Source organism: Coffea eugenioides, unplaced genomic scaffold (assembly GCF_003713205.1).
Source record: "Coffea eugenioides isolate CCC68of unplaced genomic scaffold, Ceug_1.0 ScVebR1_1445;HRSCAF=2292, whole genome shotgun sequence".
NCBI lineage: Eukaryota > Viridiplantae > Streptophyta > Magnoliopsida > Gentianales > Rubiaceae > Coffea > Coffea eugenioides.
In genome coordinates this window covers 26,164-42,476 of record NW_020861849.1, presented here as the reverse complement: position 1 = coordinate 42,476, position 16,313 = coordinate 26,164, and the positions used below count along the sequence as shown (strand labels likewise).

Here is a 16,313-nt window from a genome sequence, read left to right as displayed (position 1 = left end):
AAGGACCTTTATATTCAAACTTTTGCACAAACCCTTGTTCTCATCAAAGTTTACCTTGAGAAAGAGAACCTCTGGATGTTCTTCAGCTATTTTGCAGAGCTGATCAATGAAGATACAGCATTTTAAAAAAAAATGCAGAACTTAACATTGAGCTACAGCAATTTCAAGATTTTAAGCAAAAGAAAATAAAATCACAACGTATAGATAGCAAATGAAAGTTAAACTCCCGAAAATACATTCACAAAAGGTTATATAGATTATACCATCCCGGTTGGGGTGGGAAGAAATAAGTAAGCTGAGCAAAATACAAGTGTATAGACTGATATTCTAAGTATGATTTAGTAGTTCAGCATAGAATGCCTATTATGGGGCAAGAAAGGACAAACTTTCCAGGATCACAGGTAGAGCATATACTTACTTTGGGGAATAATGCTCGACAAGAGGCACACCACGTGCCATAGAAGTCAACGATCACTAAGCTATCTCCAGCTTGACTTAAAGCATCAACAAATTCTTGTGTTGAATGAATGTCAACCATATTTGCTCCAGCATTTTTTTCCCACCACTTTGGCTGGTCAGTTTCTTCAGCAACTGCACGTACCTGAGGTTCGCAGAAAATATACCTATAGATTATGGCAAGGATTGTCCAAGAAAAGCTCTATTAAACATGACAATCTACTTAAAAACTCCAGTATTTGTCCAAAACGAGCGTGTCATAACAGCACAATGTGTGGTGTAAACAATGGCTCCTTTGGACACATAAATTGTATATGTCATACATCTTTGATGTTTGAGGCAAAGATTAGTGCAGTTGATAAGTGACACCTAGACAGGTTAACTTTTTCCCTTTATCATCACATGGAAACAAACGTTGGCACATTGTTACTGCCAAAAGCAAAATGCCTACAGAATCTACTTAAGAAGCATAACTTCACTAAACTATACAACTGTTTCAAATTAATGGCTGTCCATGTTCCATTCTCATTTTAAACGAACAAATATCCTCAGGCAACCCAGCTTCCCATCCAGGATGCAATTCCAGCATCTAACCTCTTGCTTCGTTAAATTTCTTCTTTCCTCTTATGCTTCCTAGCAAGGGGCGTCTTTTCCTTCCAAACTCTTCCAACTCCTTGATTAACGATTTCAGTTCTTGGAAATGGTCTAAGCAAGCATTTAATAACTACTCTGAAGTAAATTGTTTTCTATTTTCTTTCATGGCACTGTGAACTCCCCGAAATTATTCTACAGTATCACCACTGCCTCGCTATCGACTTAATCCTAGTTGTCGATCTCAGACAAATAAGTAAAAATGATTTTTTTTTTTTTTTAAAAAAAAAAGCAAACTTGGTTCAAAGTGTGAAATAGAAGTTCCAAGCATTTAGGAACACCAATGAAGAACATCTAAAGAACCTTAACAAATACATTTAGACAAAAACCTATATCAACAAGAATTCTCAACTGGGCAATCAGAATTCAGTCAATTAATTGAAAAAATAAGGCTTCCCATAAAAGCAAAAAAGAAACAAAGTCCTTACCTTGAACCGAACTAGAGGTCTTGTACGGACGCAATCAAGACGAGGCTTGAGAAAAAGGGAGCAGCTAATATTCTGATCCCATCCCCTCAATTTGCTTCTTGTACCCACTTGGAGGTGGTAGCATATGCGAGCGGAACGAATAGAGAACTGTAAAACATCACCAGATTTGTATTGAATAACAGGATTTCCCAGCATATCTTGCAGTTTTCACATCATGAATTGGAGCAAAAAAGTTTACTTGAAGCACTACTATTACTACAATTTGCTAATTCCTCAATCCTCACTAAGCATGAGACTCGCTCACGGAGAGCTTCAGTGATACTACCACTATTTGAGCTGAGATTGTTCCAATTGCATTAATTGGACCTTTTTTTTTTTTTTTTTCAAATTGTATTATGGAGTATCAAAAAAAAAATTATTAAAAAAATTTGTATTTCCCCGGAGCCAAGGACCCACCGCCGAAGGGGCCGTTGATCTACCATTACCCTTTACGGGGAAGGTAGGCAACACGGGTGCAAGGAAAATTTCACATGACCCACTGCTAGTAGTAATGGACTGTTTTGAAGGCCTGAATTGGTAAGCGTCTCCTCCAGGAAAGATGGATTGGTTTGAGTGGTAAAATTAGTTTACCTATAAAAAAAAATACGATTTTAAAAACACAAAATTGATTATGGAGCTTCTTTTATTGCTTGTTTTGGGTAGTGTATTACAATTATTTTACACATTGCAATTTTTTTTTTCACTTCTTTGTTTGTGCATTTGTTTCCGATAAATTATTTCCTCAACTGGAGGAATCTACTAGTTTGTTGTCCAGTGCACCGGGATTTTGTTGTAGCTTATGAATCGTTCATAGGAAATGTTGTTGAGAAAGGGCTAGCTGGCGTAGTAGAATTTTAATCGGACAAGGTAAAAAAAAAAAAAAGTGTTAACTAATGCATTGCCAGGTCATATAATGTAATATTGTAACTTTTATTTACCCTTGTACTAAGAAAAATGGGGTGATTGAATTTGATGAGTTTGTTCATGTACTAGGCAGATTCCATCCTCTGGCAGCTTTTGATGAAAAGATTAATGGTGAGTATCCGGAAAGACCTGAGGTCACAAGTTCGAGTCTCCGCTCTGCTGGATTCCTCCGCGCACTTAATGTGTTCGGACCGGGTTGGGACGCCGGACCTGGACCGCAGGGGATTAATCGGGCCCCGTAAGGATTGACCCTGTGTCGACAAAACAAAAAAAAAAAAGAATATCAGGAAAGACGGATCGGATCGTCTCTTTCATGCCGGTGACAACATATGCACTTTTGCTTCCTCGCACTTTCTGAACATATGTTGACATTAAAAAATAATAATAAAAGATTTATTTTATTTCTACTGACTACAATATTTCCTCTTAATTGCTGGAGTTTCATTTAAGATGTATAATTTGAGACAAATTGGGTACGTTGAGCAGGCAGAATAAGTTTTGATGTTCGCAGAGGATAATTTTTACTGTGGAAGTAGTTTTCCTTGATAAACTTTGGCTTTCCTTTGACGGGATTGCCAGCTATACAAGTCAATCTGCATTCTCTTATCCTTTTGTACTTCAATGTTTTAGTTTGTTTACTGTTGTGCTTTCAATGTCTTGATCCTAAAACTATACAGATGATGCTCGAACAAAGCATAAAGCAGATTATCAACAACCCTTGGGGTGCCCCCGGGGTTAGATCACCCGGTCTGCGGCTGGAAAACCACTCGCAAGGTCATGGGATCGAACCTCACCTAACGCCTGGGTGCGGTTGGGGTGGCGCTGTACTCCAGGCGCAGGGGATTAGTCGGGCCGCCTTCGGGTCTTGACCCGGACACCCCTGTGTTGACAAAAAAAAAAAAAAAAAACAACCCTTGCGGCATACTGGCATTTTACCACAAAATTAACTTATTCCAACATGAGTAGCGCTTTGCCAACGCTTCGGGACTCCGAGAAACAGAAACATAATTAATCTTTTTAAGTTTTCCAAAAAAACATGAACTTAAAGAACAGTTATACGGTGAATTCCCCTGATCGATGAAGAAGAGGGCCAACAACATCTTTGGCTGAAATGGTACCGACGGACTTATCAAGACTTTTTAAGTTTTGGGTGGTAAGTGCAAGGTAAAGGTTCAACCTTTTTTTTTACCATATAACCTTGGCAATGTAATTTGTGACTTGTCGCTTTCAAGCGGTTTACCCCCAACAGAATCCCGTGCACTTAGGCTCCACTTCCCTCTAGATTAGACTAAAAGTAGATTATAGCAATAAATGTTAATCTTACGACATGGAAAAAAAAAAAAAAAGAATGAGAAGAGGTAAATTCCGCTTAAAACAGTCATCTAACAATTAACCAAATTGGAGAAAATACGAAAAGCCCTTGATGCATAGGTCCAATGTCGAATAGGTACAGAGCTACGAGATCAGTATAAATGGCCATCCAAACAGCATATTCCCCCATTTTGGAAAACCAGAGAACAGAGAGTACTTGATAAGTTAATTAACCACAAAACGGCTAAAAAAAAATAAAAGGGTGTTACCAAAACTTAACTCTAAGAGCTCTTGATTGAACTAGAAAATACTTTCACATTGACAAAAGATACCCTAGGCCCCATTGGTTTACACGCAACATAGGTACATATTGAATTATGAAAACCATCAATCAACGCTCCTGGATGAGCGTACACATAAGTTCATTCGCTATTGAAAATCAGCAGACAAACCAGGCTCTGCAACAAACAAAACTTTTGCAACATTTCCATCAATCTTAGAAAATTCAATGATATCCCAAGAGGAAAACTGGCTTATTTGGATCGAACTACTTAACCAAAGATCGATGACCACATTGCCATAAAAAACAAATTTTAAATATATTTTGACCAAGATTTAACCGTATAGTCAAACCCCTGAATTTTATCTAGAAATTTGTAGAAAAAGTATTTTTTGGAATCCAAGTTAGAAAGACACTGGCACACATTAATCCAACTTAGTTTTCAAAAGAATTTCGGTTGTGTCTAGTGGGCAATAACAAAATCAAATCTCAGTTTCACCCTTTTGATTTCAACAAATTTTTTGGAAATTAAAAGGGTGAAAATCAAAGAATTGATCTGGTTGCAGGCTTAATCAATACAATTCAGAATTCTGGACCTAAACTGCAAATTAACCCTTAAAACTATCAACCAAGTTTAAATATAACATAAGAAGCTAAACTTAAAATTCCTTATTAAGAAGTTTTCCACTCAAATATTCTTTATGGTAAAAAAAAAATATTTGGGATTTACTGAGTTTAACTTTTGAAATAAAGAAGAGATGGTTTCAGTGGAACTAAACAGCAGAGTGCCTACAAGCTCTCACCAATCCATTACTGCTTAATCAAAGTAAAGTTCACAGTCGAGAAGACGGAATGAATTAAATCCAATAAGATGGCATTCCCTGGGCCAGCCTTTCACATCTTGACAAAAATCCACTAAAGTATGGTGCTTGAGAGCCAGTCATTTCAAAAGTCCCTTGATATCAGAAATGGTTTAATGACTACTTACTGCTTTTGTAATTGCCAATCATTTTGTGTAGGTGAGATTCAGGAATTAAGTTTGTCACAAGTAAACTTACCTGATTGTCTGAAAATTGTTACCTTTGACAGGGTTAGATAGAACATAGCCAGTAAGCAAAGCTTGTCTTGGAAATGAAAAGGATACTCGATCGCTCTAATCTGAACCGTTAGTCCTGGCGAGAGCTGGGTAGGCGGCCCGCCGAACCCTATGGTTCGCCTTAGGGTGAGGTGGGGCTGTCACAGAATTAGCCTTAGGTTAAAACATGAAAGTTGTAGAAAATGATGTTTTATAGCTGTCTGAAAAATTTCAGTTCAATCCTAGTATTGTAGCATATGAAAAGACAAAATTACCCTTGCTGCCATAGGTATAGTTTTGTGGATGGTTTTGACATTTCCTCATTTTGGCTGCATTTTTTCACCTTGATCCGTATCAAATTAGCCTTGGCCAAAACACAAAACTTTTACCCCTATGTTTCATTTTTCCAACACATCCAAAAACGCCTCAAACGGAATTGTGTAGCCTGAGTTATTGTCATTTGAATTCAGTACTGACAACCATACTGACAAGGACCTTCTGGTTCTGTAATCTGTACTTTTGACCTAGATCAATTGTGAAATGGATTGAGTGGTCTTCATGAAAATTGTAGCCCTTTGTCTTAGTTTCGAAACAGTATAAAATGAATACCAATCCGATAAACGTAGCTCCATTTGTGACTAAAGCCTAGGATAAGATGTTAAAGCTACTATTTCCTCTTTTGGCTTCAAAACTAATATTTAGTTGCACTATTGGACTTGTGATGTACTTGGGTGATTTTGGAGCCTAATTGAAAGGCTGTGGTGATGATATTTCTTGTGTGTAATGTTGGGGCGCCTTGAGAAAAACAATGAAGCCATAAATGGCTGGAAAATAGGTAAACACAAAGGGCGTACTGCCCAAATTTACACTCGAGGGTTAGGTAGAGGTACTCGCGACTTGAGTACGAATTCAGGAACGAATCTTACTAGAACCGTAGGGTATTCAAGTCTTGTTTCATAGAGGTCTGTAAGTTAGCGTTCGGCCGAAACTTGTACCCTTGGGAAAATGAAAATAACGACTCATAGAAATACGTTTTCCTTGTCCCTTCGACTCAAATGGTATTTCCAAGTATAATTGTTACCAAGTTTCACAGTTTGAATAGCGAGCAAGGGTCTTACGAATATTCTCCAAATGAATTTCAATTGCTTGCTTCTTGTTAAACAACACGTCTAAGTTTCGAACCTTAGTCGATTTTCAAAGCTCTTAAACGATATTTTCTCGCAGATTTGGACTCCAAGCCCGGAGTAATACCCAAACATGACCCGTAGAGGCATACATATTTTGTGAGTGCTTCCAAATACCGGATTGCACTTGATACTTGTGTTTAACACTTGAGCAATGTGATTACCTGATATATGAGTAGATTGATAAGGCAAACGTGTACTTTATCGCACTTGCCCTAATGTAATTTGTTCTTGGTCATTGATTTCAGTTGATTTGATATACATGCACATGAATTATATCTTGTTTGGAATTCCAAAAATCCTGTAGCTAGTTAGTCGAGTCGAGCCGACAAGGGCCTGGTCGATTAGATAACGAACCCTGGGTAGTTAGTGATGTCAAGTGGAGTGTTATCCCCTCGACTAATCGGTATACTCGAGTATTACCACCAGTGTGTATTGTGGAGTTCGGGCCCGGTAAGGGGTTTGGTCGGTGGACGGAGATTGGAGTTAAGTGGTGTTCTACTGGAATAGTTACCTTACTTGAAAGTTGACGGAGTGTCAACTACCAATCGATCAAGCTATGGTGGAGCAGATATATGAGCCACTATATCCTTATATGTGAAATGTGAAATATTTATTGTTTGGCTATATGAAGTATTATTACTCACTTCTTGACTTGTTTTGCTTGCTATTTCACTATTGTGCTACTTCTACGTTATTTGATGGTTAATTTGATATTTGGAACATCACTGAGCTTTAGCTCAGTCCATAAATTTTGTTTTCTTTACAGGGAGTACGATCGAGGCGTGAGATGTGTACAGACTAGCGTAGTCTAGATGTTTTGAATTTTGATTTGTTCTCACGCTATCACTCGACTAGGGTGATTTGTACTTGAATTGTAACCACTATGAAATATTTTGGTGTATAGAGCTTTGTATCTTGGTTTGTGCATCGATGTACATTATAAGTTTGAATTGTCATGTTATTTACTTTTATGGATGTAAGTTAATTACTCGAGGTACGAGTGAGTGAGTTCTGATGAGAGCTAGGCAGGCGACTCGCTAAACCCTAGGGTACGCCCTAGGGGGAGATGGGGTCGTCACAGGGGCTCTCTTTCACGACATTTTCTTAGATTGTACAAGTGTACAACCCTCCTTGTTAACGAGGGGCTTATAAGTGATAGTGTGTGATAGTAAATTATTATTTGCTCAGGCACTCAAGGGAACCTTCAAGAGGAACTCACAGCGGACGCCTACATACTTGATTTGAGCACTACTCCCTTATTTTTTATTGGTGAGTGTCAAGTGCATGATTTGTTGCAATTATGTGAATTGCTTCTTATGGATTGAATGGTTTACAACTCTTGAGTCGAGTGTGTACTTTATCGCACTCGTTCGCTTTTAATTGATTGTACAATTGAACTGCTCATAACTGAACTGTATTTGTATGACTGGGTGTCGTTGGAGTGAATCTCCTTGACTTATAACTGAACTGTCTACATGTCGTTGGAGTGAATCTCCTCGACCTATAACTGAACTGAACTGAATTGGGGGACGCCCAAATCTCAATTGGCCGACCATGCGACTTGAGCCAGCAAGGGCTTGGTCGAGGAGTTTGGTGAACCATGAGATAACTATAAGCTTGATCTATTGAGAGATCTTGCTTGGCCTACTCGTGTAGTAGTGCCTTTTATAGAATTTCGGGCCTTGTACGGTGTATGGTGGACGAAATTGACGTGTAAGTGGAGTTTTACGGACTTAAATGCCGACCCGATTGACGGAGTGTTATCGCGGGGAGGTAATTGATCGAGGCTTGGCAAAGCTAGTGGAACTTAGCTCCTGAGAGCTCGTGTATCCTTATTGAATGTGTTTAATTGAAAGTCATGAACTGCCTGAATGTTACAACTTATTTCTTGCTTAAATGCCATTGCTACTTGAACTGTGTGTTTTGCATGTTTTCTTGGCCTTACGAGCATCCGCTCACCCCGTTAGATTTGTTTTCCTTAACAGGAACCGATATGGAAGGAGTTATGGAAAAGCCTACTCGATGACTCTTTGGACTTGAATTTTGGAATGTATTTTGTCTAGACATCCTTTTGGAAGGTTGTATATTTTCGAAAGGGGATGTATTTTGAACTTGTAATGTGTGGGAACCCTAACTTAAAATACAATTCCCCTAAACTACATGCCTAGCACTATGATTTAAACCATTCATTATATGCCCTAGCATTGTATTTTACATGTGTTACAATAATTCCCTTGTATTGACCCTCACTTTAAAACATAATTTTCTTATTTACATGCCTTACTATAAGATCTAGACCATTTAATATATGCCCTTGTATTATATTCGCTATGTGTCATAACATTTCCCATGTATTACATTTCATTTCCTTTTATTTGAATTAAAACAATTTCTTGAGTTGGTTTTAAATAATTCACCACTTGTATTTTACCAAGTGTTCTTCTATTAGTGGTAGGGACTTTACATGAAGGATTAGAGGTGTTTAATAGGTATTGGTACATTTGGAAGGGTTGAACTATCATTAGTCAAAGGATTAAGAGAAGTTATGGACAAGAAATGGGTTACGTGGCAAAACCCTAGCCAAGTATTTTGTTTGACCAAAGATTAGAAGATAATTTAAACTACCCTTAGCCATTTTTTCTCCCTTATGGCCGAATTTCTTGAAGCTTAGAGAGGAAGAGAGAAACTCCATTTTTCCTTTCTTTCCAACCCTAGTAAATCAAGAGCAAAAACCAAAAGAGAAAGATCTTGAGTTAGTCGAGAAACTTTCTTGCAATCCTAGAGTTTGTTCCAAGCTTGAAACTTTCACTTTGGTGGGTTGTTTGGTGACTTAAGCAACTTGTAAGAGAGGTAACTGACCTTTAAATTAGAGTTTTATGATGTTATATCACCTACTTTAAGTTCTAATGGTAAACTACAAGTTGTTTTGGTTGAGATTTGGGGTTAATTGCTTGAATGAAACAAGTAGTAGTTGAGTTAGTTTTTATGCCTACCAAGTGTTTGATGAAATGTTTGGATCTTGTTCATGTTTGTTTATGAGGTATTGACATGTTTTAAACCTTTTTTGAGTTAGATCTACCACTTGATGTGTTGTTTAAATGAAAATCATGAAAGGATGAAAGTTAGATGAACATGTAAATTTGTGGACTGATTTCCTTACCTTGGCTGACCGGCATTGGAAGAAGGGGTTTTCCCTTGATTTTTGTGGTTCAAGTGTTCTCTATTCAAGCCTAATAATCATGGCTAGACATTGGTTAAGCTCATGGGTGAGTTGAATGAAATTTGAGCAAGTAAAGTAGTGGTTTGGTCTATATAGTGGACTGGTTTGGTTTTCTTGATGGCTAGGCTACTATGGTTATTCTTATTCATGTTGATGTATTATATTTTGAACTCCAATGGCCCTAGGCGATGTGATGCCCTATATATGAACATTTGAGGACTGATTTGGGTGAATTTGAACCAAAACAAATGAAGATAACACCAAGAACTAATGTAGTTTTGCTTGAGGTTAGGGCTGATCCAGGGTTGGAAAAATAGCCAACTTGTCCGAGCTACTGGTACTTCTAGGAGATGAACTAGAGTGTGTAATTGGTACCGTTGGAAAGCCTTTGAGTCTAGTTTCCAATGCCACTGACAGAACCTAATTCCGACCTTCCTACAATGAGATATGACCGTTTTCCCAAGACTGCGCGGGCACGACTGTTTTACCCGCGAAGAACATTTTGAGCTTGAATGAGACTTTTATTTTGCCCAATTTTTTTGCACTTGTCAAACTTGTTTTCTCATGAACTTTTACTACATTTTGGGCCTAATTTACATGATGAATTGAGTGAGTTTAACCACTCACTTGGTCACTTAATGAGCCTACAATTGAGTGGGAAATGAACCTAATTTGTTAACAATTTCACTCGTTGCCCTAGGATTGGGAAACGAAGGTGGTCGTAACCGAGATACTTGACGTTTGACTACTGCATTGCTTGACAGGTGAGTGTTCCACTACCTGCTACCCGTTATGTGAAATATTTGAATATCTGAAATACTTGATTTATGACTGTTGGAGCCAAATACTGTTTTGATAAAATGGAGGCGAGCGTGTACTTTATCGCAATCGACCTCCCTTGTTTTCCAATGAGGCTCTATATACTGTTATTATGAGATGAAATTTCACTATATATATGACTGTGTTTGAGTTGTTTGGGTGATATCCCATCAACTACTGCTACTGTTTGGGTACCCAACCTCTTAGGTGAGTCGGTTGTATCGAGCTAGCAAGGGCTTGGTCGAGAAGGCCGATAAACCTTGGGGACTGATGTTTGGAGGTCCCTGGTAAAGTATAGCCATTGTGCTTGCTTGTTGTGTTGCCTAGCACCACCAGTGGTAAAATCCTCGACTTGATCCTGTTTCTTTGGAATCTTGGATTTCTGGTATACTCGAGTATTACCAAACTACTGTTTGTGACGTGTGGGCTCGGTAGGAGATTGATTGGTGGATGGAGGTTGGAGGTTGGTTAAAGCGGTGTTCTACGGACTTACATTCTGTGAATACAAACGTTGATGGAGAGTTAATGGATCCAGTCATGATCAAGCTCTAGTGGTTGTTGGCTTTTGAAAGCCACCCGTATCCTTGAATTGAACTGTGATTAAACTGTTATCTTCCTGTATGATGTTATTTGATCATTTTGTGACCTTACTTGACTATGTGTCTACTTGTTTTATTTGGAACCTCACTGGACGTTAGCTCACCCCATTCCCTTTGTTTTCCTTAACAGATCGGGGATGGATTTGATCAAGAGTTTACCTAGCTCTGTTTTGCTATGAACTTGTATTTTGAGATTGTAACCTTTTGTTTAAGTAGACCTTACTTTTGACTCCTGTAAGCTTTGACCTATAAGTTCGACTCATGTTATGTAAGTTTATGTGTGGAGTGGTAAGTTGACATTTAGCTATATGTATACTAAGCTTTTGGATTGTTGGTGTAGTGATTATGTTTAATTAGGGTTACACTCCCTTGCTTGGAAGATATCTCATCCGCCTCATTTGAGTTATTAGTACTTTGATCGTCTGAGCCCCGGTGAGAGCTAGGCAGGCAGTCTGCTGATACCCTAGGGTTCACCCTAGGGAGAGGTGGCGCTGTCACATGATGTAAGATGGAATTTTTATGTATGGAACTGACTTCGTACCTTTATTTCGATTTCATTGTTAGTATTGTACCTTAAGTTTGAACTGGATTTGTACTGAGTCCTAACGAGAACTGGGCAGGCATCCCGCGGATTCCCTTTGGTTCGCCTTATAGAGAGTAGGGGCGTCACAGTTGGTATCAAAGCACTAGGTTAGAGATCTATTTGGGAGATACTAGAGACTTTACCTATAAGGATAGGAATGAGATAACTTAGTCATGCTCTTAGTAATATTTGAGCGAGTTAGTGACTTTAAGTTTTAACCCGAAAATTGTGGTTGGTTTCTAGGGATGGAGAATGGAAATGGGGAACCTGCTGCAAATGGTAATGGTCAGACTAATGGCCATGTGGAGCCCCTTAGGTCTATTTACTATAGAGCACAGGGTGGAGGAGCTCGTGTGCGTTACTCACCATCTACTAGGTATCCTCTGTAGGGCGACATATGCTTACCGAATAACCTCATATTTGCCTTTGACGATGAGCGACGGTCAGTTGGTGGATACCAACCGAGATCTGCTTCAGGAGGTGGAGGAGCTAAGCATTATGGTGAATGCTCAGAGTGCTAGGATGCTGAGTTAGAGGGGACATTAGTGAGCAAGGTGGCTAGGGCTGAGGCCGCCCGTGATGAGTTTCAGAGAGTTAGGGCTCAACTTACTAAGATAGGCGAGGAGGTCAGTGATCGGGCTTCCGGGATCAATGGCTGATGCCACTATGGTGATTGACGAGGTGATGGAGTTTGTTCATAGTCCGGCTCAGGAGGAGGACCCTGAGGAGGAGATTCCACCTGATTAGCCCTACTGTGGACTAGATTTAGAGTGATAGACTTTTTGACTTTTGTAGTTAGAAATAGACTGGGGTGATGCTAGTGCTTAGTCCATTGTTATTTTGCTTGATTGTGTGGCCTACTTTTGAGCCACTTGGCTTTAACTTTAGTCATACATGACTAAAAGTACTTCTGTGGTACCTGTGTGCTTATATTTTTGTAATGCCCTATGACTTGCTAATTGTATGGATTTTAAAGTGTAAATACATGTTAATTATTATTAATTTTGATGTTTCGAGTTGCGTTTTTATTCTAAGTATTTTTCTCGTGTAATTAATTTTATTTCTTGCACTAGGCATACCTAAAATTATGGACGAACGAAGGAGTGGTCGAGGTCGTGGGCAAAGGGACTAGGCAAACCCAACCTCAAGGGGATAATCAGGGATCGGCAACTGGGCCCGACCCAGGGACAAAGATTGAGAGGGTAACCAAGTGGCTACTACATTAATAAGATGACTGATATCTTTGAATGATTAGCGAGAGACAGGATCCAGGCCACTAACCAACCCGGGGCCCAGGATAGAGGGGAAGATAGAGTTTTGGAGAGATTTCTGAAATTTAAACCCGCCTAAGTTTACTGGAGAACCTAATCCCGAGGTAGCGGAGAACTGGTTGGAGAGGATGACCAACATATTCACCGCCTTAGATTATACCGAAGATTGGCTAGTGAACTTTGCTGCATTCCAATTTGAGGGAATAGCACGTGCCTGGTGGGACATGATAAGGGCAAAGTGTGAGAGAACCCAAAACCCTGGGACTTGGAAAAACTTCACGAGGAAATTTAATGAGAAGTTTCTTCCACCTCTGATCCAAGAAAAGCGGGAGGACGAATTCATAAAATTGAGGCAAGGAGCCCTTAGTGTAGCCGAGTACGAAGGGAAGTTCACTAAACTTTCTAAGTACGCGCTCCCGAATTGGTGACTAATGAGCGGAAAAGGATAAGACGATTTGTACAAGGGCTTAATGTGGAGATTCAGGAGGGCCTGGCTGCAGCCCAAATCTCTACATTTACTGAAGCTTTGGAGAAAGCACAAAGAGTTGAGAGTGCAAGAATGCAAGTAAGAGACTTTCACTCTAAGAAAAGGAATGTTTCTAGCTATACATCGGGACAGGCTAGTAAGAGTGCCCCATCTTCCAAGATGAAAAGAGGAATGGGGGGAGTAAGGACCGCAGGAGCTTCACGAGGAGCTCTATCCAGAGGAGGTCGTAGTGGGCCGGTTCAATCGAGAGGAGTGCATTCTAGTGGTCCGGCCGTAACCCCTCAAATCAATTGTGGTTACTGTGGTAAACCAAATCACTCGGAGAAAGTCGGGAAAGTGTTTGTTTTGTGGTAGTACCGAGCACAAACTCACTAATTGTCCAAATAAGCTGAAGGTAGGAGGTAGCATTCAAAGGCTAGAAAAGTCAACCTCTAAGCAGACTAGTGCTAGAGGGAGTCGACCAAAGGTACCTGCTAGGGTGTACGCATTGGACTACCAACAGATCCCCGATGCTACTGAGGTGGTTGAATGTACGATCCCTATTTTTCACCGTTTAGCTAAGGTTTTAATTGATCCAGGTGCAACACATTCTTTTGTAAACCCTAACTTCATGAGTGGTATAGATTTGAAGCCAATTAAGTTACCTTATGATTTGGAGGTTAGAACGCCTACTGGAGATCAAAATTTAATCGCTAACTTAATATATAAGGATTGCGAGATTTGGGTTGGTGAACGGAAATTACTGGCCGATCTGATGGGTTTAGTGATTAAAGGGTATGATGTGATCCTAGAAATGGACTGGTTAGCCCGTTATAATGCTCAGTTGAATTGTAAGACAAAAATGGTAGAATTGTGCATTCCAGGAGAGGCAACCCTGAAATTGAATGTAAGGGGTAGATTAGCCTCATCTGCACTTATCTTAGGGATTCGAGTTAGGAAAATGTTATGTAAAGGAGCTCAGGGATATTTGGCTTTTCTTATAAATACTCCTACCGATAAAGTGAGATTAGAAGACATGCCTGCAGTGAAGTAGTATCCGGATGTCTTTCCTGAAGAGTTACAGTCTTTACCCCCGGAAAGAGAAATAGCGGGAGTAGCATCTATCTGTAAGACGCCGTATAGAATGGCTCCAGCTGAATTTAAAGAGTTGGAATTGCAGTTATAGGATTTACTAGAGTGGAATTTTATAAAGGAGAGTGATTCACCGTGGGGAGCCCCGGTCTTGTTTGTTAAGAAGAAGGATGGGAGTTTAACACTGTGCATAGATTACCGAGGCTTGAACGATGTCACCATTAAGAATAAGTACCCTTTGCCCCACATTGATGAATTGTTTGACCAATTGCAAGGGGCGGTAGTATTCTCGAAATTAGATCTGAGACAGGGTTACTATCAATTGAGGATTTTGGAGAAGGATATACCCAAAACTGCTTTTAACTCGAGATATGGACATTTCGAGTTCGCAGTAATGCCGTTTGGATTGACCAATGCACTGCGGCTTTTATGGATTTGATGCATCGAGTCTTTAAACCTTATCTGGATCAGTTTGTAGTGGTGTTTATCGATGATATACTGGTGTACTCTAAGGCCTTGGAGGATCATGAGAAACATCTGAGAATTGTTTTACTCACTCTGAGGAAACATCAGTTGTACGCTAAGTTTAGCAACTGTGAGTTTTGATTAAAGAAAGTGACATTCTTCGGTCATATAATTTCTAAGGATGGGATTAAAGTGGATCCAACCAAAGTTGAAGTAGTTTCTAAATGGGAGCAACCGGAAAACCCTACTGAAGTTCGAAGTTTTATAGGGTTAGCAGGGTATTACCGGAGGTTTATTAAGGATTTTTCTAAGATTACTGGACCCCTGACCAAGCTGACTAAGAAAATTAAAAAATTTATATGGAGTCCTAAGTGTGAAGAAAGTTTCCAAGAATTAAAGAGACGTTTGACAAGAGCGCCCGAGTTAGCTCTACTGAATGGGAAGGATAGTTTTGTGGTCTACACAGATGCTTCAAAGGAAGGTCTGGGCTGTGTATTAATGCAAAATGAGAAAGTGATAGCGTATGCCTCTAGGAAATTAAAGTTGCACGAGAAAAATTACCCGACTCATGATTTGGAGTTAGCGGTTGTAGTGTTTGCATTAAAGAAGTGGAGGCATTACCTTTATAGAGTGACGTTTGAGGTCTTTACCAACCACAAGAGTCTTAAGTATTTGTTTTCTCAAAAGGAGTTGAACTTGAGACAACGCCGTTGGATGGAATTCTTAGAAGATTATGATTGCTCGATAAAGTACCATCCAGGAAAATCCAATGTAGTGGCCGATGCCTTAAGTCGGCAAGTACAAGTGGCCGGATTGGTGATTAAAGAGATGCACTTGTTGGAGGAGGTTAGTATATGGAATCCCCAACTTGAACCGAGAAAAGTAATTCTTGGAAATATTTTCGTGAAATCCACTTTGTTGGAATGTATCAAGGAGACTCAGGAAAGGGACCCTGAAGTGCAAAAGTGGTTTGAAAAAGTCAAACAGGGAGAAAAGTCAAATTTTAACTTGGGAGTGAATGGTATATTGAGGTTTCGAAATCGGATAGTAGTGCCAAAGCACGAAGGACTTAATAAAGAAATTTTGGAAGAAACACACCGATCTAAGTACACGGTACATCCTGAAGGGAATAAAATGCATCAAGACTTGAAGAGTTTATACTGGTGGGAGAGTATGAAGAAGGAAATTGCTCAATTTGTCCAGACCTGTTTGATTTGTCAACAGTTTAAAGCCAAACATCAGAAACCATCATGCCTTTTGCAACCTTTAGAAATACCCGAGTGGAAACGGGAAAATATCACCGTGAATTTTGTATCTAAATTACCTAGAACGCAAAGGGGTCATGATGCCATTTGGGTAATAGTGGATAGGTTGACCAAATCGGCTCACTTTCTGTCGATTAGTATGAAATACCCGTTAGAGAAGTTAGCTAAGTTATATCTAGATG

The 16,313-nt window shown here is 39.5% G+C and overlaps 1 protein-coding gene across 1 annotated transcript; it reads right to left on the bottom strand.

Moving 5' to 3' along the window:
- Window positions 1–6: 6 nt before the first annotated feature.
- LOC113755363 (thioredoxin-like 2-1, chloroplastic) lies at window positions 7–1,939 on the bottom strand (the record flags this gene model as incomplete). Its single annotated transcript, XM_027299382.1, has 3 exons — window positions 1,536–1,939; window positions 419–601; window positions 7–99 (listed from the first exon to the last, which is right to left on the bottom strand). Coding segments are annotated over exons 1-3 (471 nt in total), but the record flags the coding sequence as incomplete, so codon positions are not given.
- Between the last annotated feature and the right edge of the window lie 14,374 nt (window positions 1,940–16,313).